The 23,260-nt window shown below is 40.5% G+C and overlaps 1 protein-coding gene across 1 annotated transcript in view; it reads right to left on the bottom strand.

Moving 5' to 3' along the window:
* Positions 1-246: 246 nt before the first annotated feature.
* Positions 247-23,260, bottom strand: part of LOC132536675 (slit homolog 2 protein) — a gene marked incomplete at its 3' end in the record, with an annotated part of 35,639 nt that continues 12,625 nt past the window's right edge. The window contains exons 7-13 of the mRNA XM_060184835.1: positions 22,610-22,760; positions 17,512-17,586; positions 16,133-16,276; positions 9,853-9,996; positions 7,467-7,633; positions 5,111-5,243; positions 247-315 (exon numbers count right to left, since the gene is read on the bottom strand). Of these exons, the coding sequence (XP_060040818.1) occupies positions 247-315; positions 5,111-5,243; positions 7,467-7,633; positions 9,853-9,996; positions 16,133-16,276; positions 17,512-17,586; positions 22,610-22,760 (883 nt within the window). The remainder of the gene's footprint in view (positions 316-5,110; positions 5,244-7,466; positions 7,634-9,852; positions 9,997-16,132; positions 16,277-17,511; positions 17,587-22,609; positions 22,761-23,260) is intronic.

Here is a 23,260-nt window from a genome sequence, read left to right as displayed (position 1 = left end):
TGTACACTTTATTGTGTTTGGACTTGGACCAGAAGAGGATCTTTTTTTCCGGGCTGTGCCACTGCCTGATTAAGATTCAATGAAGATGTAGCTAGTGACCCAGAACCACACTAAGCGGGGAGGAATCATCTAGCTGCAAATGATTTATATTATCTGAAAGGTTCACTAAATCCTCTGCCCCTTGCTAGTCCCACTTTTGTGAAGCAGAAGTCAAAGATAAAAAAGAAAGAGAGGTGCATTACTTACATAAGTGTTAAATGTTTGTAGTTAGAGAGTTCCTTGGGAACCAATGTGAACTGGTTCCCATCCAAGTACCTAAATACAAGAAATATTATTCATTCAATTGTAACAATTAAATTGTTGACATCTTAGGCTCTTTTAAAAAACATAAAATAGCAAGAAGTACTCCACTCATATATATATTTTTTGCACACAAAATAGTTGGTAATACTTTTCCCCTTTTATTTATTTACTCCTCATGAGAGAGAGAGAGAGGGAAGCAGAGAGAAAGAGAGCTCCCAGCACATCACTCAGCTATAAGCAGTGCTGAGAATTAAATACAGGCCCTCCCACAAACAGAGCATTCTCCTAACCACTGAGTCAACTGAGCACTTAGCAAATTTTGCTTTAAGACATTTTCTTCCTAGCTTATATGAGCATTTTAAGAGAAATAAAGGAAAATGAAGGGTATAGTGGCTCACTGTAGTAGAACTGTGAATCAGTTTGGCTGAATGAAACACACTGAACACATTTTTCTTAGGAAAGCAAAGAGAGTGCAGCTCTTTGCCTATGGAAAGAGGAAAGGCATGCAGATGCCGCTTTAGACCTCAGTAAAGAGCTTTTCTCTACCCACTATGTTTTTAGCCAGTCTCCGCCCATTTCAGTGACATTCCTGGAGACAACAGTGTGAAGATACATTCACTGCTGGCAGAATCTGGCCACTGGCAAGAAGATCACTCAACATAGCACTAAGTATCAATACACTTGGTGTATGGGTGGTTTCAAGGAGATACACTGGTATTTTGTACATAATTTGATTAAACTTTAAAAGACCCTAAAAGTCATTTCTTACTATGAGTGTTTGGTGGTAATAATTTGAGGAGGTTACACAGAAATATCACACCATCAATGCATAAACATAACTTCCATTTGGAAAACTACTAATAGAAATACCATTAATATGCCAAATGTTGCTTTCTGATTATAGGCATTAAAATAATCAGAAAATAAGTTTCCAACTAATACTGCCCCCAGAAAAAAAAAGAATGCTTGAGGTTGTACTTATGAAGTCACTAAAAGAAAAATAAATTCCACTTCTTCCCAATGCTGCCCGGTCTTGCCCACAATATAAACGCTCAAGGGTAAAAGTGGCCTCAGGAACACTACATGTAGGCCTGTGCCTTCTCCTTGCCCCAGTGTATAGCTGACCTTTAGATTCAGGGTTGGGGTCAGGTTTTTTGTTTGTTTGTTTTTGTTTCTGCCTCCAGGGTTATCGCTGGGGCTGGGTGTCTTGCATTGCAACTCCACTGCTCCTGTGACCTTTTTTTTTTTTTTTTTTTTGATAGAACAGAGAGAAATTGAGAGAGGAGGGGAAGATACAAAGAAAGACACCTGGGGGGAGTCTGGCAGCAGTGCATCTGGTTAAGTGTGCGGGGCGTAAGGACCAGCGTAAGGATCCCGGTTCAGCCCCCAACTCCCCACATGTAGGGGAGTTGCTTCACAGGCAGTGACATAGGGCTACAGGTGTCTGTCTGTCTCTCTCTCTCTCTGTCTTCCCTTCCTCTCTCTATCCTATCTAACAACTATGGCATCAATAACTACAACAATAAAAAAAGAAAGAAAGAAAGAAAGAAAGAAAGAAAGAAAGAAAGAAAGAAAGAAAGAAAGAAAGAAAAAAGAAGACAGACACCTGCAGACCTGCTTCACTGTTTGTGAGGCATGCTTCCTGTGGGCGGCTGGAACCCTGGTCCTTGTGATTCCTACTATGTATATTTAGCCCAGTACACTGCCTCTCAGGCCCTGAGGTCAGTATTTTTGCTGAATATGTAAGAAACTGAAATAATGCTTAAGATACCAGTCACACATTTTAGAATGTAAGCATCAAAAGAAATATCAAAATAAACACTAAGTATTTTATTGAGTCAGGAATATGCTGTGACTTCTCATGCTGACTCAACTGTTTGGACTGTTCCAAACCTCCCTTTCTTTTCTCTAGTAAAGTTTGCCTGGTTGCCACTAGAGGGCACTAGCATCCCATATTCTAGAGCATGCTCCCTTTATTTCAGAAAACAAGAAAAAGCTAAAAAGATCCAGAACTCAAGCTATGGATGTTTACTTGCAAAGTAACCAAACGTGGAAATTATATGGAACTGATTAAAAATAATGGGGACCATTTGTTCAAAATCATCCATCAATACAAGCACATATTTTTGCCAAATTCTTTAATAATTGAATATAAAACATGAGATTTTTCTGATGTACGCCTGTATTTTACTGCAGAGAATGATCTTGCTGACTTACTATAGTTTTCAGAAAAAGCACTTGGGGAGGTAAAACTAGAAATCGCTAGAGAGGATTTAATATTTTTCTCTTCTCTGTAACATATTTTGTTTAGAAAAGGTCCTTTTTAATAATTTCTAAAGAAATAGATGGAAGATTAAACTATTTGTCAGGAAAAAAAAAAACAAAGAAAAGATGGAAGAAGCTGGTCCTCAGATGGAAATAATAAGGAAACTATAAAATGGTTAAAAAATTTAATGTGAATTGGACAAAATAACTAATAAATACATGGGGTAGTTAAAATAGTAGAAAAATAGAATTAACATCAAGGATGATCTGAAAGTTGTGCTAACTAAATACTATATTCTTGTCCAGCGTATCCTAGAATCATAATCAGTGCTTGCCATACAGAATAACCTACACACATCTAGACTAACACTGGCTGAAGGGTAATCTTTAACAGAGACTCATTAAAATCAGAATTGAGTATTTAATTATACACACACATCAACATGCCTGTAGTTAAGTAGCAATGGTGACCAGCAGTAAGAGAGAGAAAAGGAACACTTCAACAATTCAGACTAAGAGGAATATGACTTGTACACATTTGAAAGTCACATCTTTTGCTCTGTGTGTTCATTTAAGTGCCAAAATGGGATTTGTGGGGCTATATTTAATTGAAAAATACATGAATTCTTTGAAAACTGAAGTAACCAAATGAGCCTTTTTACCTATGTCCCATGCTCTCAGAAATTGATTGAAACTGTTCACTTCATTTATACATATCTGCATGATTTACAGACACACACCCTCACCAAGTGAATTTAGACTTAAATTAGTTTTGGAAAATGGTTCTATATGGACAAAAACAATACAGAGGCAAAATGCCATCCAGCATTAGTTTAGATGCTTGTAAACTCATTCATACATATCACTGATACCTGCTACACCAGTATAGAGGTAGGGGGAGGGGAGGGGCCAGGTGGCAGCATCCCTGGTTAAGTACATACATAAACAGTACACAGAGACCTGCATTCAAGTCCCTGGCCCTCACCTGCAGGGTGAAGCAGGGTTGCAAGTATCACTCTGCCTCTTTCCCTCTCTCTATCTCCCCCTTCCCTCTCAATATCTTTCTGTCTCTATCCAATAATAAAAATAAAGATTTTTTTTTAAAGAAATGCAATAGAGCATCATTATTCAAACAGTTTCTCTTTGGTTCATATTCAGTCCTATCTCTACAAAAGCCATGAGCAGTTAAGGAAGTTTGAGTTAGGTTTAGGTCTAGAAATGTGTATACTAGATGATGGGATTTGTGAGTATGAGTAAACATCAGTTATGAAAATGTTAAAAATAGGGGAGTCGGGCTGTAGTGCAGCGGGTTAAGCGCAGGTGGCGCAAAGCACAAGGACCAGCATAAGGATCTCGGTTCGAACCCGGCTCTCCACCTGCAGGGGAGTCGCTTCACAGGCGGTGAAGCAGGTCTGCAGGTGTCTGTCTTTCTCTCCCCCTCTCTGTCTTCCCCTCCTCTCTCCATTTCTCTCTGTCCTATCCAACAACGACAACAACAACAATAATAACTACAACAATAAAACAACAAGGGCAACAAAAGGGAATAAATAAATAAAATAAATAAAGAAAGAAAGAAAAAAAGAAAAAAGAAAATGCTAAAAATAATGGGTCTCACACCCATTACGACCCCAAGGAGTGGTTCAAAACCAGAAGGCGATCGCTGTTTTGAAGGTTAAAGATTATGGCAGGTTCTTCCATCTCCCAGACATCGGTTAGTTAGAGGTGAGATATTCTCCCAGAGTACAACATGGTGAGGTCTTGTTAACCATGTGGAATATGCCAGCTGTTTCTGATAGACTCAAATACAACATTCCTGAGCTGCATGGAATGGGACATCAATTCTGAAGGCTACGCCATGACTACCAGCAACGGGTACAAAGAAGCCTGAGAAACACCTTGTACTGTAGCGTCCTTTCTTGGAGTTTCACAGTGGGCTTTGAGGTGACGAAGGTACTAAGAATCTTAAGAGTAAATAAATCAGGGAGGGGGTTGGGAGGTAGCGCAGCGGGTTAAGCGCACGTGGCGCAAAGCTCAAGGACCGGTGTAAGGATCCCAGTTCATGCCCCAGGCTCCCCACCTGCAGGGGAGTCGCTTCACAGGCGGTGAAGCAGGTCTGCAGGTGTCTATCTTTCTCTCCCCCTCTCTGTCTTCCCTGCCCCATCCTCTTGATTTTTCTCTGTCCTAACCAACAACAACATCAATGGCAACAATAACAATAAGGACAAGGGCAACAAAAAACGGGGAAAACCGGCCTCCAGGAGCAGTGGATTCGTAGTGTAGGCACCGAGCCCCAGCAAATAACCCTGGAGGAAAAAAAAAATCTGGGAGGCTAGAATTCTAGAAAACACACACAATCAGCAGCAATCCCCAGGAATTAGCTGACTTAGCTTTCGTATTATTTTAAGATCTTCTATGATACTAAGGTCCCAAGGAATTTTGCAAAAAGCACCACCATTATTTTTGTTTGGTCTTCATTTCCCTGGGTGTATGAATCAGGAATTGTTAAAGGAAAGGGGGAAAAAAAAATAACAGCTCTACTCACAATTCAGTGACATCTCTTGGGATCCCTTTGGGCAAGGTCTTCAAGCCCTTGTTGCTACACCGGACTACTGTGTCCAGGCAGGTACATTCCGTGGGACACCGAGAGAGTGGGGAGCAGCTGTTGTCATCATTACCTGCAGTGCCAAATGGAAAACAGGAAAACCCAGATTTGTGGCTTTGTAGATGTCAGGAAGGAGTTTATGCTTCCGAATTAGTAGAATAGCTAAGAGTCGACTTGAGATATGATCACATGCTTCAAGTATTAAAAAGCTGGCATCATACCTTGGGTTTATAAAGGCACTACTGTCATACAGCCGAGGGCAGAATTCCAGGGTAAGGATCAGAATTTGTATGATCAAAATAATTATAAAAGGGGTCGGGTGGGAGCGCAGTGGGTTAAACGCACATGGCTTGAAGCTTGGTTCCAGCCTCCGACTCCCCACCTGAAGGGGGGTCGTTTCACAAGCAGTGAAGCAGGTCTGCAGGTGTCTATCTTTCTCTCCCCCTTCTGTCTTCTCTCCTCTCTTGATTTCTCTCCAACAACATTAATGGCAACAATAACAAGGGCAACAAAATGGGAAAAAAAATGGCCAGGAGCAGTGAATTCTTAGTGCAGGCACTGAGCCCCAGTAATAACTCTAGAGGCAAATATATATATGAACAAAGAAAAAATAACAGTATACTGACTTATGAAGAAAAATACAGGGTTAAATGATTTAGCGAAGCAAATATAGTATGCTCACTTTAAAATACAGGGCTCACAGCCAGGAGAATCTCACAGGTTTACACAACAGATTTTCATGCTTTTCATGGCTTTGAGGTCCCAGGTTCAATCCCTGGCACTACCCTAAGACAGAGATAAGCAGTGGTCTAGAAACATAAATAATACAACAGAGTGTTTAAATGTACACTTTACTCAGTGACAATTCTAATGGATGTTGTTGTGCCAAGCTTACAGGTGGTTATGAGAGAAAGGTGTGATGATAGAGAGAGCATTAAGAAAACAAGAGCATCATTTCGGTTACATGTTCTAGAATTCCAATCTGAAGGCTCTTTCACTGGAAAATGGTAGTCACTAAGAAATGATGCTCGGAAGAGTAAAGAACAGTTCAAATGAAGCTATACAAATAGAGTCAAACACAGCTGGAAATCCTGCAAAGACATAAGCCATTACCATGTTTGAGAACCCTGGTTCAGGACTACCCCCCCTTCTCTCTCTCACCTACAGAGTTATCGCTGGGGTTTGGTGCCTGCACTATGAATCGAGAGCTCCTGGAGGACATTTTTCCCATTTTTTTAAATTGGATAAGACAGAGAGAAATTGAGAGAGAAGGGGAAGATAGAGAGGGAAAGAGAGATACCTTCAGACCTGCTTCATCACTTGTAAAGCAACCATCCTGCAGGTGAGGAGCCACGGGTTTGAACCAGGATCCTTTCCTGGGTCCTTGTGCTTCATACTATGAGTACTTAACCCAGTACGCTATTGCTTGGTCCCCCAGGAGTCTCTCTTTCTTGTTCTTTCTCTACCTCCCTGCCACTCTCAACTTCTCTCTATTCTGTTAAATAAAAGGAATGGAAAAGAAAGAGAGGGGGAAAAAAAAAAGCCCCTGGGAGCACTGGATTTGTCTTGTCCACCTAGAGCCTCAGTAACAATCCTGGTAGCAATAAATAAAGAAATATCCTATGATCCTGCAATTCCTCTCCTGGGGATACATCCTAAGGAACCCAACACACCCATCCAAAAAGATTTGTGTATACCTATGTTCTTAGCAGCACAATTTGTGATAGCCAAAACCTGGAAACAACCCAGGTGTCCAACAACAGATGAGTGGCTGTGCAAGCTGTATTATATATACACAATGGAATATGACTCAGCTATTAAAAATAGTGATTTCACCATTTTCAGCCCATCTTGGATGGAGCGTGAAGAAATCATGTTAAGTGTAGTACATCAGAAACAGAAGGATGAGTATGGGATGATCTCACTCACAGACAGAAGTTGAAAAACAAGATCAGAAGAGAAAACACAAGTAGAACCTGAACTGGAATTAGTATACTGCACCAAAGTAAAAGACTCTGGGATGGGTGGAGAGGAGAGGACAGGTCCTGGAAAAGGATGACAGAGGACCTAGTGGGGGTTGTATTGTTGTGTGGAAAACTGAGAAATGTTATGCATGGACAAACTATTGTATTTACTGTCGACTGTAAAACATTAATCCCTCAATAAAGGGAAAAAATAAAAAATAAAAGATAAAAAACAAACAAAAACTACAAATCAAAGTAACTCAGGTAGGTAAGTATCAGAGCAATCATGTGATTATCCACCAATGACCAAAGAATTGGTCAGGCTCTCTTACCATCATCACAAGTGAAATCTTGAATGGCAACATCCTGGATGGGGATTTCTTTGAGGAAGTATGGTCTCTGACAGCGAGGATTTCCTGTCACAATTCTTTTTCTCCTGAGCCACTCTCCCAACCAAGCCAGGTAGCAATTGCAGTTGAAAGGATTAGCCAAGAGATTTCTAAGTGCCACATGAAAACAAAGCAGAGTTTAGAGTTTCATTTAGTTGGCCAAAACTCATGCCACTATCTTCCTGCACTTTTTTTTTTTTTGGGGGGGGGGCAACTCCCTTTTCTTTCCTCTCTCCTCCCATTAATCACACATGGCATGTAGGATGCATTTTTGACTGAAATATTTGCTTGATAGTTAAAAAAAATGCCACTTACATAGACAAGTTCTTCAAATAATTTTCATGCAAAAATGAAGTGATGGCAGCAGTTTAGGGTCTATGCAGCGAATCCTGATAGATACCTCATTTAGATATAATTTAAACTTGTCAGAGATCCGACTTGCTGTCAAACACCCCTAGCCCGATAATGCAGTAATTTAATATAAAGATGAAGGCTGATTACCTTATATTATTGAGTTTAACCTGACAACAGCTATTTCATTAATTTGTCATTTCAAGATTTCCATCTCTTATTTGCTCCAGAGAATAGGTTTCCCATCTAACCTGACAGCCGAGTTGATTAAATGCCAGTTATAAAAATGAATTTACTTCTACAAATCTCAATAATTTTGGCATCTCACTACTTCAGCACAAACCTATTGACAATCCCATTATTTATAAACATGCCATCTTTAATATGCACAAATTAGTCACTCGATGTAAAATGTCACATTTTATGTGGGGAAGGGTATTAAGTATACTTCTGACAGATGAAAGATTTCTTCAAATGTTTCTTTTTCCCCCATAGTGGCTTAAACTATATGCAGGAACTTTTTAAAAATTCTCACTTCCTTTTGATATCAGTGTATGTAGGTGGCATTATTACTGCGAATAATTCAGCTCTAAGAGGATAGTACTTGAACACATTCTGAAGTCACATCTTTTGCTCTGTGTGTTCTAGCTCTTCAATATTTTTCTAGAAAAACAGTAAATAGCCTCTAGTGAACAGCTATTATTGTTAGCCTGGCCATCTGAATGTATTTCCTGTTGCTGTGAATCAACACTTGGAGCATAGCTGTTCGACAATGACCCTCTCGTCTTTGTTTTTATGATTCTTATATAGAAAGACACCAATGTAAGAATACCTAGTATTCTTTGTGTGCAATTTATAACATCTGGGCATCTTTTACTTGCAGTACCATCAAGTTAAAAGAACAGTAAATAGTCTGCAGTGAGCACCCCCAACACTTCATCTGCACTATTGCAGCCTTTAGGTCCATAATTGTTCCAACAATTTGTTTGGCTTTGTATGTTAACTCTCTTTTCAGCCACCAGGTTCCACATGCCAGCATGATGCCAACCAGACTTCCCTGGAGAGACGACCCCACCAATGTGTCCTAGAGCTCTGCTTCTCCAGAGACCCACTCTACTAGGGAAAGAGAGAGGCAGGCTGGGAGTATGGATTGACCAGTCAACACCCATGTTCAGTGGGGAAGCAATTACAGAAGCCAGACCTTCCACCTTCTGTACCCTGGGTCCATACTCCCAGAGGGATAAAGAATAGGAAAGCTATCAGAGGACGGGATGGGATATGGAGTTCTGGTGGTGGGAATTGTGTGGAGTTGTACCCCTCTTATCCTATGGTTTTGTTAATGTCACCTTTTTAAAAAAAAATAATAAATAAATAAGAACAGTAAAATATCAAAATGAAACAATATTACATTTTTAAAAGAATTGACTAAGTAGTAAGATTTATGTTTTTTAAAAAAGAATTGACTACCAAGACTTCTGTTAAAGGGAGTCAGGGAGTAGGTAGCTCAGCGGGTTAAGCGCACGTGGCTCAAAGTGCAAGGACCTGTGGAAGGATCCTGGTTCGAGCCCTCCCGCTCCCCACTTGCAGGGGAGTCCTTTCACAGGCAGGTGGTGAAGCAGGTCTGCAAGTGTCTATCTTTCTCTCCTCCCCTCTGTCTTCCCCTCCTCTCTCCATTTCTCTCTGTCCTATCCAACTACAACAACATCAATAACAACAATAATAACTACAACAATAAAACAAGGGCAACAAAAGGGAAAATAAATATTAAAAAAATTTAAAAAAAGAAAAAAAAAGACTTCTGTTAAATTTTAATATACTATAATTACCAAGATTTATGGTAAAACCAAAACTTTACATGGGAAACTCTGCCCTTTTGACATGCAAATTCTAATGCCCAATCATGCACTGTTATTATCAATAAAAGGAGCTAAAGTGTACTGAAAAGAGCAATACTCAAATGGCCATTTCTCATACTTACAGAGTAGACAAAGCATGGAGAGTATCAAATGCCCCCGGTGCAACTGTAGTGATTTGATTATCGTACAAAGAAAGCAAACGCACAGAGCTGAGTCCTATGAAACTGTCATTCCCTACACAGCTTATGCGATTACTTCTCAACATCCTGAAAGGGGGAAAAGAGAATACTGTTATGGAGAGAAAGCACCAAGCCTTCTTCATAAACGTACAGCATTCCTTACTATTTCCTGAATATTCCTCCGCTTCAGGAATTGCTATAAATATGTTCTGAGGACTTCAAGCAAGAATAAAAAGTGAAGGGTCTGTGATGATTACACTCGGTGATTCAGAAAACATGGTGAGAGTCGTGGTGTGAACTTGCCACCCCATTATCTGAGGGGGGGAATGCTTTCTTTTGATGTAATAGTTGTGTTTGCATGCCGATAATGTCCTAATATACCTACAGCTTTCCCAATCTTTGAAGTCCAGTGACTTGTATACTGAGGGCTGGATTCCAGGTGAGGCTGAACAAACAGGAGGGAGGAGAGAACTAACATCCAAAGCAGATAAAAAAAAAAAATGAGTGCATCTTGGGAGTATAGAAGCTAAGTCAGTGCCATTGTTGACTGGGGAGCCAAACTTGAATGAACACCCACAAATACTACATGAACAACTTCATCTATGAAAATTAGGTCATTGTTTTGGTCAGTTAACACATCCCAGTTGTTTACCACAAAATCTAAGTAGGCTTGTTTTGAGAAATTTTTATTTTATTTTATTTTTTTAGTTGTGGTGGAAGACACTTAAGTAGATACACAACCATAATCTTTTGTAAGCTATTAATGATCTTGAATACTGATGGTATCCCCTTCTAACAGTTTTGTATCTAAGCAGTGGATGTGTCAGGAACAAGGCTCAGAGTTTCTGGACTCCACAGATTTCTGAAAGAGGACTCAGAAGAAAACTATTTAGGTATGCCTATTACCAAAAACAATTATGAAACTCGGGAGACGAAAGACCTATCCATCAAGGTAAAGACCATTTCTCCTCTCTGTTTAAAGGAAATAAACATTCCCCGAGTCATCTTCTCTTTCATGAACATCCTATAGACCCCAGAGGCGAGGGGACATTCCCCCAGGATGTCAACACCAGATGTTTCCTTTGAGGTCTTGCAATAGGATTTAAGATAATATTAAGACATTCAGTAAGAAGTTTGTGAAACTATTTGCTGGGAGCCATTTCTTACACCTGCACCCTCTCTCCAGCAAGTCTAGCAGTGACCTCCTGGAAGAGATCAAAGAGATTTCCCAGCTATGCTAATCCTCAACTGTCATGTACACCTCTATTTTCAGGAGCTGCTGCCTGAAATCTAAAACCTGTCCCCTGTGTAAAACCTTATTATTTTTCAGTTTTGGTTTTCTGTATAAAACATTTTAAACAGGGTTATTGATAATAATTACCACTAGCAGAAGATTAGTGCTTGTCATTTCTCTATCATGGCTAAGAGTTTGGCTCAGTTCTCAATTTTTTGCTGAACCATTTATTTGTGGAACTTAGAAATGGAACAGAAAGCTCTGAAAATGCTATGCAAAAGTGAATAGTTGTCACATATCTTATTGAAAATTGCCAGCCTTTAGGTTCATGATTAGTCAACAACTTGTATGGCTTTATATGTTAACTCTTTTTCAGCCACCAGGTTCCAGATGCTACCATGATGCCAACCAGACTTCCCTGGGCAGATGACCCCACCAATGTGTCCTGGAGCTCTGCTTCCCCAGAGCTCTTCCCCACTAGGGAAAGAGAGAGACAGGCTGGGAGTATGGATCAACCTGTCAATGCCAATGTTTAGCAGGGAAGCGATTATAGAAGCCTGTCTTCCTTCCACCTTTTGCACCCCATAATGATCCTGGGTCCATACTTCCAGAGGGATAAAGGGTAAAGAATATAAAAACTATATGGGAGGTGGAGTTCTGGTGGTGGAAATTTTACCCCTTATCCTATGGTCTTGTCAGTGTATAAATAAAAAAAGAAAAAAGAAATAAAATCGCCCCAAAAGGCATTTGCCTTAATCTTTCCAGACATGGGTTGACTATCTAACTCGACGCTTACAATATGTAAAACAAAACCAAAAGAAAAAAAGTGTCAGAAATAAATGGACAACAAAGTGTTTAAACTTTGATAATGCTCTGTAGTAAAAAAAAAAAAAAAAGTCTCAAATTCTCCACTAGGCTAAATCACAGATAAGAAAAAAGGATGACAACCTCCTTATCCAGATGCAATTCTATGTTAGGAAACAAACGAATGGTTTCCATGAGCTATAGATAATAGAGAGCACTTGATCTTAGTCTTTTAGTTGCAGACCCATTAGAGACATGGTATTAAACAATGCTTGCTACTGCTGAGAGTAGGTCCATAAGCACATGTGTGATTCATTTGGCCTGCAATGGAGGGGATTTAAAGGTTGGCTGAAATATATGCAAAGACTAAGAGGTTTCCTTCTTCTAAAGGGCTAAGACGTGTTTGACGATGGGATGACTGGTCATAATCTTTATAGCTAGCTCCCTGATGAAAGACACCATGTGAAGAAATAGATGTGTCCAGATAAACCTATGTTATCTTTGAACCCCTGAGCTTGGATCTGAATACTCTGCCATGCTCCCTGCAGCAGACTGAGATTAGGATAAAAGCAGTGGTTACCTCTCTCAGGTGCCACAGAGGCACAAACGCACTGGGAAAGATAGAATGGAGGAGGACGCTGACATTGGAGAGAGCTTGACTCCGGGACAGTTTTGTGTAGGGAGTTCATCAGAAGCAAGACTCCCAATAAATGCAGCAAGCAAGTAGAAAGACCTAAAAAAGATACCACCATAAAGTACCTAATCAAATAGTCTTTACTTAGACCTAGATACCCTCCTCGCCTACTTCTTATTTCACTTCCCTCAATCACTCCAAGGCTAACCTTGTCAGACAAAATTAGGACTACAAAAGCTGGATAAGGGCAAGAGACCAGCATACTCAAAGATGGCTCTTTTGGTCACTACTAGGCCATCCCATAACCTGGAGGGGCCTTAGTCAGGGAGTACTGGGATTCCCATACAGACATAATGGGCCTAGACTTCTAACAGATCCCTCTCACCACTGTCACTGGTCATCTCTATCAGGAATAACATAATGGACCTCTTTGTGGGCCCCTATAGGACCTTGTCCTCAATGTGGGTCAACAATGGTAGGGACAGCCCTATTCTCTGAAGGGAGGTTGGGCAACATACTCCACCACTCGAGGAAGATGTGTCCTGAAATGAATGCAACCTAGAATGTTCCTAGCCATGACCACAGAATGCGAGCTCAGACCTACAGGGATGCAGAGGTTACACAGGCTCCTGTGATGAATATGGGCCCCAGATCAAATCTATGGGGTTTACAGTTAACAATATTTATATACTTTTCCCATATTTAGGAGCTTCTCTCTTCTCTGATTCAGTTTTCTACTCCTTTTTCCAACTTTGACACCATCTCCTCAGATAATACCTTTGGTCTAACTGAATGTCAGCTGTCAGGCTCAGGTAAAAACTAGTAAAATCATGGGCCCCTTGGAATATTCTTAAAATAGACGTCCTAGCTTTCTCCAAAATGGAGACCCCCAAATCTCATCTGCTATATTCTTGCCTTTAGATTCCTGATTTAAATGGTTTTAATGGTTTGTTCTGCTTTATATCTTAATGCTTTTTCAGTCACTAAGTTGCAGATGCTACCATGATGCTAACCTGATTTCCCTGGGCAGACAACCCCACCAATGTGTCCCGGAGCCCTACTTCTCCAGAGCTGTACCCCACCAGGGAAACAGAGAGACAGGCTTAGAGTATGGGTTGACCTGCCAACACCCATGTCCAATGGAGAAGCAATTACAGAAGACAGGCCTTCCCCCTTCTGTATCCCATAATGGTCCTGAGTCCATGCTCCCAGAGGGATAAAAAATAGGAAAATTGTCAAGGGATGGGATGGGATATGGAGTTCTGGTGGTGGGAATTGTGTGGAATTGTACCTCTTTTATCCTATGGTCTTGTCAATATTTCTATTTTCTAATAAATTAAAAAAAAAAAAGAAAGACTCCATCAACATGGGTGTGATAATGATGGACTGAATGGCATCCTGCTAAGGGTCTTATACTGAAGCCCTGACACTCAACATGATAAAGTGTATTTAAGAGCTACAGCCTTTATTGAGCTTGTTAAGAGAAAAGGAGACCTTGAGAGTAGGATCTTAATCTGATGGAGAGGAAAGGATGGGCTGGCAAAAGAGCTCACTTAGTATAGTGCACTTTCTTTGTCCTGGGCGTGATCCAGGCTCAGAGCTGTACTGAAGTAAGCTTTGTGCTGCCACTCTTTCTGTCTCCTTATCTCTGTCATTGTCTCTCTAGCTGAAACAGTTGGTCCAGAGTGAAATCTAATGACAAAGAAAAGAAGAGAAAAGAAAAGGAAAGAAAAAAAGGAAAGCAAGCAGAAGGGGGAAGGATATCTCTACCTCCCTCTCCCTCTCCCTCTCCCTTTCTGTTGCATAGAGAGAGAGGGGGAGAGGGAGATATGCAACAGAAAAGGATACAATGAGGAGAGAAGCATCTACAAACCAAGAAAAGAGATCTCACCAGAAACTAACACTCAGCAACTTGACTTGGACACTTAACCTATGAAAACAAGGGAATTTCTACTAATTAGGACATTTAGTCTGTTGTTTATTGTTAAGGGAAGCTACCATATCAGATGGAAGGAAAGGTGCACCCCTCACCCCCTGTACTCCTTTAAGTTTCCAGTAACAAGTAGTCCCTCAACTGCTGTCTCAAGAGACTTTTCTGGGTACTGCAAGATTTGCTGAGTCACTGAGATGATGGGAGGGAAGAAAGGTGATGGCAGTAGTTCCAAGCATAAGTGGCATGTCTTCCCAGTTCTTCTCTACATACTCCACAGCACCTGTTACAGAGGAAGACTCAAGAGATACCTGTAGGGGGGCGGGCAGTAGTGCAGCAGGTTAAGCGCACAAGTCATGAAGCTCAAGGACCGGCATAAGGATCCCGGTTCAAGCCCCCAGCTCCCCACCTGCAGGGGGGTCACTTCACAAGTGGTGAAGTAGGTCTGCAGGTGTCTATCATCTCCCCCCACCCACGCCTTTCTGTCTTCCCCTCCTCTCTTGATTTCTCTCTGTCCTCTCCAATAACAACAACAGCAATAACAACAAAAAATAACAAGGGCAACAAAAATGGGGAAAATGGCCTCCACGAGCATTAGGCACTGAGCCCCAGCAATACCCCTGGAGGCAAGAAAAAAAAGTGTTATCTGTATAATATTCCCAAGGTCCTTCTTGATCAACAACCATTTGGAAATGCAGCTACTTTCTAATCCCTAATAATTCTCCTAGCAATGACCAAACAGACATAACTCATAGCATGTTCTTCTTCTTCATTTTGAAACAAAGAATAGGGAGCCAGGTGGTGACAGCCCCAGTTAAGTACACATATTACCAAGCATAAGGACCTGGGTTCAAGCCCCCGGTCCCCACCGGTGGAGGGGGGTGCTTTGTGAATGGTGAAGTACGCCTTCAGGTGTCTTTCTGTCACTCTTCCTCTCTATCTTCCCCTCTCAATTTCTCCCTATCCTTTCAAGTATAATAGAAAAGTAAGTAGATAAATAAAGGGAAAATGGCCACCAGAAGCAGTGGATTCATAGTCATAGCAGACACTGAGCCCAAGAGACAGCCCTGGAGACAATAAAAATAAACAAACAAACAAAAAGACCTGGTCTGTCTCTTTCTCACAAAGAACTTGTAGATGCAGACAATCGCTGGCCTCCTGACCAACTGCTGGAGTTCTTCTACAGCAGGATTTAGAGGAGCTGTGATCTATGACCATGGGCATCTCGAGGAAACGGGAGGAAAAGGGAAGCTCATGATAACTGTACGGCAGAAGAGCAGAGTCAGATGGGCTTAACACAGGCACAAGGATGATCTTCTGCATAGATGGGTCAAGAGAGACAGATCTTTTGCTAGTAACATGCTGCAAGAGTCTACAAGAGTCCCGAGTGCTGGAGAGTAAGGGGTTCTCTGCATCCATGAAGTTGGTGAGTATGCATGCATGCATGTGAAAAGAGAGAAAGAGAGAGGCAGAGCCAGAGCCAGAGCCAGAGACAGAAAGTTGGGGGTAAAGATGAAGGAACGAGCAGGTATAGATTCATCTCTTCTCCCAGGATTTTAACAAGCAGTGAACTGCAATCCTGTGGTAGGAAATCACAATGCCAATTAAATAAAATGCTTACAAAGTCTTGAGGCTTTCCAATCCTTTGAACATCTTATGTTGAACATTTTCCAAACGATTACTTGTGAGAAGTATTTCATTCACTCCAGATGCGCCTTCAAATGCTCCCTCTTCAATGTCTGTGATCTTATTGTTGCTAAAGTTTCTAAATGAAAATTGTTGAAATAGATGTTTTAAACTATTTTCTTTTGAGGTCAGGGAGACAGCATAATGCCTGAGACTCCAAAGTCCCAGGTTCAATCCTTCATACCACCAGAAACCTGAGGTGAGCAGTGCTCTGTTAAAAATAAATAAACAAGCAAACCTGCAAATTCTTTCGGAAAACAAGGGCATTGAGACAATATGTCTCATCCGGTTCTTCTACTAAGCTCTTTCTTTGCTCACTCTAAGACCAAGAATGGCCTTCAGAATAGGAATGATTTTATTCCTCTTAGAGCACTGGATATATCAGATGATCAACACACACACAAATTAGTCTCTCTGTGTGTAGGTATATAACTTATGAAACTAAAGGGTAACTAGTAGCTAAAAAGAAACAGCATTTAATGTCAATAAAAGAGAGGACAACTGAGATAATAGAAAATGATCAGGAGGCAGTATGATACGGAGTTCAGTTGCATATGAAGTTGTCTCAATCTACTCTGCCACTTATAGTCCCTGTGACCCTGGCTGAGTCCACACAGAAAGTAGAAGGCAGTGTGGATGAGTCGTCTTTTCCTCCTCTGATCTGGCCTTCTCCATGGAAGACAGTCCATAGGATTTTCACCCTGGTCTTCTGTCCTGCCTCTCCCTTCCTCCTCTCCAGGGTTGAACTGCTGTCTGAGCATTGGCAAACCTGCTGAGCAGTTATATGTATCTAATATATGATTCTTGGACATGGGATAACACAAATGAGCTCAAGGAAGTTTACCAACCATCAGTTTTGACTCTCTTCTAATGAAAATTAAATGGAGCAAAAAGTCACATGAATGTGCTGGAAGTGAAATAAGAGCATGGTGTGAGGAATAGTAAAGGAAGCTATAAAACATGACTGAGCCCATTTCCGATGTGTTTAGATGGCTGGGTTCCTGCTGTGGCCACATAACAGAGCAGCTGTCTGAGGGAAAGTAAGGTGTTAGGGATCTGCTATGGAAAATGTGCTTGGCATCCTTTGAATGTGCTTGGCATCCTTTGAATGTGCATCCTTTGAATGTGTCAGTGACCAAGTTTCACTTCAGAGATTAGCTTAAATGCATGTTCTAGGCAGTCATTGTATGGAAGTTTCACCAGACCCTTTCTAGCTTCCAATTTCAAAGGTTATCTAAAGAAAACTGCAGAAGGATAGGGAAAGCCTGACACAACGTGACGGAAATTTTAAAAGGTGGCTCGTGCACGGCTTACATTTTACGTAACTGAGGGAGTTTCTTGAAGATTCCAGTAGCTTCCAGCACTGTGAATTCGTTATTATTAAGACGCCTAGAGGAAACAGAAGCAGCAAAGTTTCATTTCCAAGATCAAAAGGGATTATCCTTTACTTCTAATACAGAATTCCAGCATTACTTAATGTCTTTATTAAGGAAAACAGGACACGCAAAGAAGACTGTGGAAAAGTATTGACTTCTGCCCATCTAACACAACTTTTCATGATCAAAAAAGTACATTGAGAAATACAGAGTAAGGAAACGTAATCATGAAAATCTCTTCCAGATTTTAAGTCAGTTCTCCAAAGATGTTCAGTTTTTCATTATTGTCCCTGACACAAAAGCGTTCTGTTTAATTTTCAATGATTTTATTTACAATATGAGAGAAACAGAGAGAGACAGGCAGACAGAGACACAGAGAGATAAGACAGATGACTGGTCCTACATATAGAAATAAATCACCTGAGAGTCGGGCAGTAGTGCAGCGGGTTAAGCGCACGTGGCACAAAGCCCAAGGACAGACATAAGGATCCTGGTTCGTGCCCCCCAGCTCCTCACCTGCAGGGGGAGTTGCTTCACAAGTGGTGAAGCAGGTCTGCAGGTTGTCTATCTTTCCTCTTCTCTGTCTTCCCTACCTCTCTCCATTTCTCTCTGTCCCATCTAACAATGAGAACATCAATAACAACAACAACAACAACAACAACAATAATAATAAACAAGGGCAACAAAAGGGAAAAAAATGTATCACCTATAAACCCCTATGGTTTTACAGATCTCATAGGTCATATGGTTGGGATAACAGCCTGTGCTCTATGCCTGTGCCAATTCACCAGTCACCCCCCACCCACCAAAGCATTTTAGACCATTGTTTCCTAATCAAATGTCCTATGGTGTTGCTTTTATTAGGTACTTACTAGTATATAACTTACTTGCTGTCTAACTAATACTTTTATAATGCACATGCTAGTGGTTTTTAGTATATTCACAACGCTGTGTATCTTTTCTCCTTGATTCCAGAATGTATTCCTCACACAAGGAGATAAGACACTAATCAGGCAGTAGTTTCCAACCTTGGGCCTCCACTGTCTTGGGTCTTAAGGTCTTCTACCCTGATGGACTTTCTAATCCTGGACATTGCAGCTAAACATAAAAGGTCCTAGTCTTTTGAATATGGGAATCGAGTTGTGCTACATTAAGTAATGTGTGTAAGAGTCATCTATGGTTAGCAAATATCAATACTTTGTTCTTTTTTTTTTTCCTAGCTCAGTAACATTCCACTGTAGAAACATATCACATTTTGTTTATCCACTTATCAGGGGATGACTATTTGACTGTCTCTGTTTTTCAGTTATTATGAATAAAGCTGCTAGGAATACTAATCTAGAAGTTTTTGTGCAGATATCTCTCCCATTCTGTTTCCTTAATATTGTTTGATATTTTGTTTTATTAATTTATTTTTGGATAAAGACAGATAAATTGAGAGGGAAAGGGGAGATGCAGATGGCCAGGGGGAGACAGATATATCTGAAGCACTGCTTCACCATTTATGAAGCTTCCCTCCAAACACACACATCTGGGATCAGAGTCCTAGCTCACTGTCTGTCACATGTGAGCTCCAGTAGAGGAACCACTGCCTGGTCACATATATATTTTCAATTCTTTTGGAAATCTAAACATATATGTGTGGGCGTGCATGCGCGTAGAACTACTAGATAACAGGATAAATCCATGCATAAGTTTTCCAGGAACAGGCAATTTTTTTTCCCAAAGGGCTTCACTAATTTTTTAGAATGTTATTTATTATCTTTATTTATTTATTGGATAGAGACAGTCAGAAATTGAGAGGGAAGGGGGTGACAGAGAGGGAGAGAGACAGAGAGACACTTGTGAAGCTTTCCTTCTGTAGGTGGGGACTGAGGACTCGAACCTGGGTGCCTGAGCACAGTAACATGTGCACTCAAGCGGGGGGGGGGGGGGGGGGAGGGGCATCACACGGCCCCCGAGGCTGCACTGTTTTATGTTCTCCCTATAAGTATACGATGTTCATGTTCTCACTAGTTACTGTCCTTCGATTTTATTTTGTTCTGGTGGCCATTCCAGTGGGTGAGAAAATATCACTTCACTGTGGTTTGGCTTTGTGTTTCCCTGGTGACTAATGATATGAAACATTCTGCCATGTGTTCACTGGCTATCTGTACAACTTCTCTGGAAAAATAAGTGCTCTTACACATATTTTGACCACTTCTTAATTGGGTAATATACATCTTACTGTTGAGCTGTAAGAGTGCTTTACTGCAAGTGCAAATACCAACTTTATGATTTGCAAATATTTTCTTCTCAATATCAATGGTTAAATGTATAGTTAGAAAAACCCTTAATTTCCCAAGACCATACACAGCCTTTACTGTTGTATACTAGAGTATACAGCAAAGATTAAAGTAGGTGTTTGTTTCTAATACAATTCCCAATTGACAAGGAAAGCCTATTTGAAACTGTTACCATGCTAGAAAACATAATTTTTACAACTTTAGTTTATCAGAAATGGGCATATCTCTCTATATGACACATAAATAGGACTCTGGGTTTTTTTTTTTTTATGTGGTCTGTATGCAGTTCGAAAAGTCCTGAAGTTATAATATAGCTTTATTAACTCACAAATGTTTATTTTTAAAAGCATCAGCATAGGTGTATTGCACCAAAGTAAAAAAGACTCTGGATGTGGTGGGGAGGGTTCAGGTCCTGGAACATGATGGCAGAGCAGAGCCTAGTAGGGGTTGAATTGTTATGTGGAAAACTGGGAAATGGACACATGTAAAAACTTTTTAAAATATTTATTTCCTTTCGTTGTCCTTGTTTTATTATTGTAGTTATTATTGTTATTATTGATGTCATTGTTGTTGGGTAAGACAGAGAGAAATGGAGAGAGGAGGGCAAGACAAAGAGGATAAGAGAAAGACAGACACCTGCAGACCTGCTTCACTGCTTGTGAAGTGACTCCCCTGCAGGTGGGGAGCCGGGAGCTTGAACCAGGATCCTTAAGCTGGTCCTTGTGCTTTGTGCTTTGCACCACCTGTGCGTAACCTGCTGCACTATCACCCAACTCCCTTTGTATTTTTTAAAAATATTTATTTATTTATTCCCTCTGTTGTTCTATTGTTGTAGTTATTACTGTTAGTGTTATAGATGTCATTGTGTGGGATAAGACAGAAAGAAATGGAGAGAGGAGGGGAAGACAGAAAGGGGGAGGAAAATACAGACACCTGCAGACCTGCTTCACCGCTTGTGAAGCGACTCCCCTACAGGTGGAGAGCCGGGGCTCGAACTAGGATCCTTACATCTGTCCTTGTGCTTTGCGCCACCTGTGCTTATTAGCACGCTGTGCTACCGCCTGACTCCCACCCTTTGTTTTTTTACTCTTGAATGTAAACCTTTAGTCCCCCAATAAAGAATTTTAAAAAAGCACTAGCGTAATAGCAGAGTAGTTGGCTTTTGTCACCCTTCTAAATGGGCTAAATTATTTCTATAATTATTCAGATTCCTTAAAATGTTTTCTAAGGAACAGGCATGAGTTCAGACACAGGAGGAGATAACCTATAAAACCCAATCCCGGTCACCAAGGGGCTCTAATCTAGTTGAAGACAAAAGGGTTACACAGCCACAAGAAGACAAATGATGGTGCAGAGCAACTAATGACCAATATCAGATGGTGCTACATGGAAAATAATGGTGGCCTAGTTCAGAAATTGAAGAGATTTCGCTAGGTTTCTTTTGAATTTTCAGAAGACAGTCATTAAATGTTTCGCTTTTAGAAACAATGTCAGTAAAGGCAAGTCATACATGAGCACAGAATCTACCAATGTTTCAACAAACACATTTTAGCACTGAGTACGCGCCGGGTACTTAATTTGAAGTGTAGATATAAATCTAATCATATTCCACCTTTTCCTGCTATGCTATCCACTGAGAGACAACTATTTGTGCTTTAATACCTAGCAATCACTGCACTGCCCCACCTGCCACTGAGTGAAGCTGATTAAAAAAAAAAATCTCTGATCTCATAATTAAGAGATTGAAAATTGACTTTCAGCAGCGGGAGAAATACATCCGCTGAGAGAAACAGGAATTTCATGCCTGAGGTTCCAGTGCTACCCCAGGTGCTACATGTGCTGGAATGATATTCTTGCTTCTGTTCTTTCTCTCTCATGGGAAAACAGTAAGATAAATCTAAAATAAAAATAAAAAAAACAAGACCAGGCAGTACACATTATAGTGCACAAGGACCCAGTTTCAAGTCCCTGGTCGCCAACTGCAGGGGGGAAAACATCAACTGTGGTGAAGCAGAGCAGGAAGAGTCTCTCTGTCTCTTCCTTTCCTCTCAATTTCTCTCTGTCTCTATTCAACAGTAAATAAAATATTTTTTAAAGGAAGAAAATAACCAAAATTGAAAAAAAAAAAAAAAACCCGTTGACCCTCAAATGTATCTGATTGCTGAAAAGACCATATGTTTAAAATCTACAAAGTTAGGAAAGGGTTTATTCATAAAGAAGACCCAAGAAAGAAATTCACATAACTGCTTCCTGGTTCGAGCCCCCGGCTCCCCACCTGCAGGGGAGTCGCTTCACAGGCGGTGAAGCAGGTCTGCAGGCGTCTTTCTCTCCATCTCTGTCTTCCCCTCCTCTCTCCATTTCTCTCTGTCCTATCCAACGACGACGACATCAATAACAACAATAACAACAACAAAAAAACCACAAGGGCAACAAAAGGGAATAAATATATATATATATATATATATATATATATATATATATAATTCACATAAGTGCTATCATTCGAAGCATTAAGAGTTAACTGAATTTTTGATAGGTGACTATATTTACATAGCTGTCACTTCGCTCAGAAAGATGACGACAACCTCAAATATATCTTGGACAAAGATCTCTGACTGTTTGTTAGTTAAAATTCATGTAATTACTCAGAATATGAGGACAAGACAAGAATTCCAAAGCTCTGAACCCCCTGCCGCCTTTCTTCCACCTTCCCTTCCTCCCAACCTGGACTGAGTTGGCAGATGAACTTACAGCTCTGCTGTGTACTGGGGAATGTGGTCTGGGAATTTGGTGAGTTTCTGATTGGAGCAGTCTACTGTGGTTCCTTCGCAGCGGCACTTTTCAGGGCAGGCCAAATCTGCAAAGCAGTCTCCACTTAATTTTGATCGATAATCTTCTGTACCTATGGAGGATTGAAGCCAACAGAAAAGAATTCTGAGTTTAAAGGTTAGAATATTTATTAATTTGTAGGGAGAAAAAAAGAAAACTCTAGCTTATGCAGCAGAGAGACAACTTGGGGGGGTTTGGTCAATGGGTATCAACAGAGGTTAAAACAAGGGCTTGGAACTTTGCTGGAAAAAAAAAAGAGTAACCATATTCACAGGACAGGAAGACATCAAGAGTTGAGCTTTTCACAGCGATATTTTCTGCTGATCCGGATATGAACCATTCTACTTTATTTGACAGCTAAATCACACAATGACTATTAATTGTTAAAAAGTTTTTTTTTCTCCAAGTCAAGAATTTTAAAAGTATCAAGTATTATGCATATTCCTACATGTCATTTTTTTAAGTTAGGGCTTTCAAGGTAAATAGATGTACTCAGGTTTTTGTTTGTTTGTTTGTTTTTTTAATTTTCCATGTTCTTTCATCATTGTCACCCTCTTACATAATCTCTAATCT

The sequence above is a fragment of the Erinaceus europaeus genome, unplaced genomic scaffold, assembly GCF_950295315.1.
Source record: "Erinaceus europaeus unplaced genomic scaffold, mEriEur2.1 scaffold_980, whole genome shotgun sequence".
NCBI lineage: Eukaryota > Metazoa > Chordata > Mammalia > Eulipotyphla > Erinaceidae > Erinaceus > Erinaceus europaeus.
The sequence above is the reverse complement of the archived record's forward strand: the minus strand, read 5'-3'. Positions and strand labels throughout refer to the sequence as shown.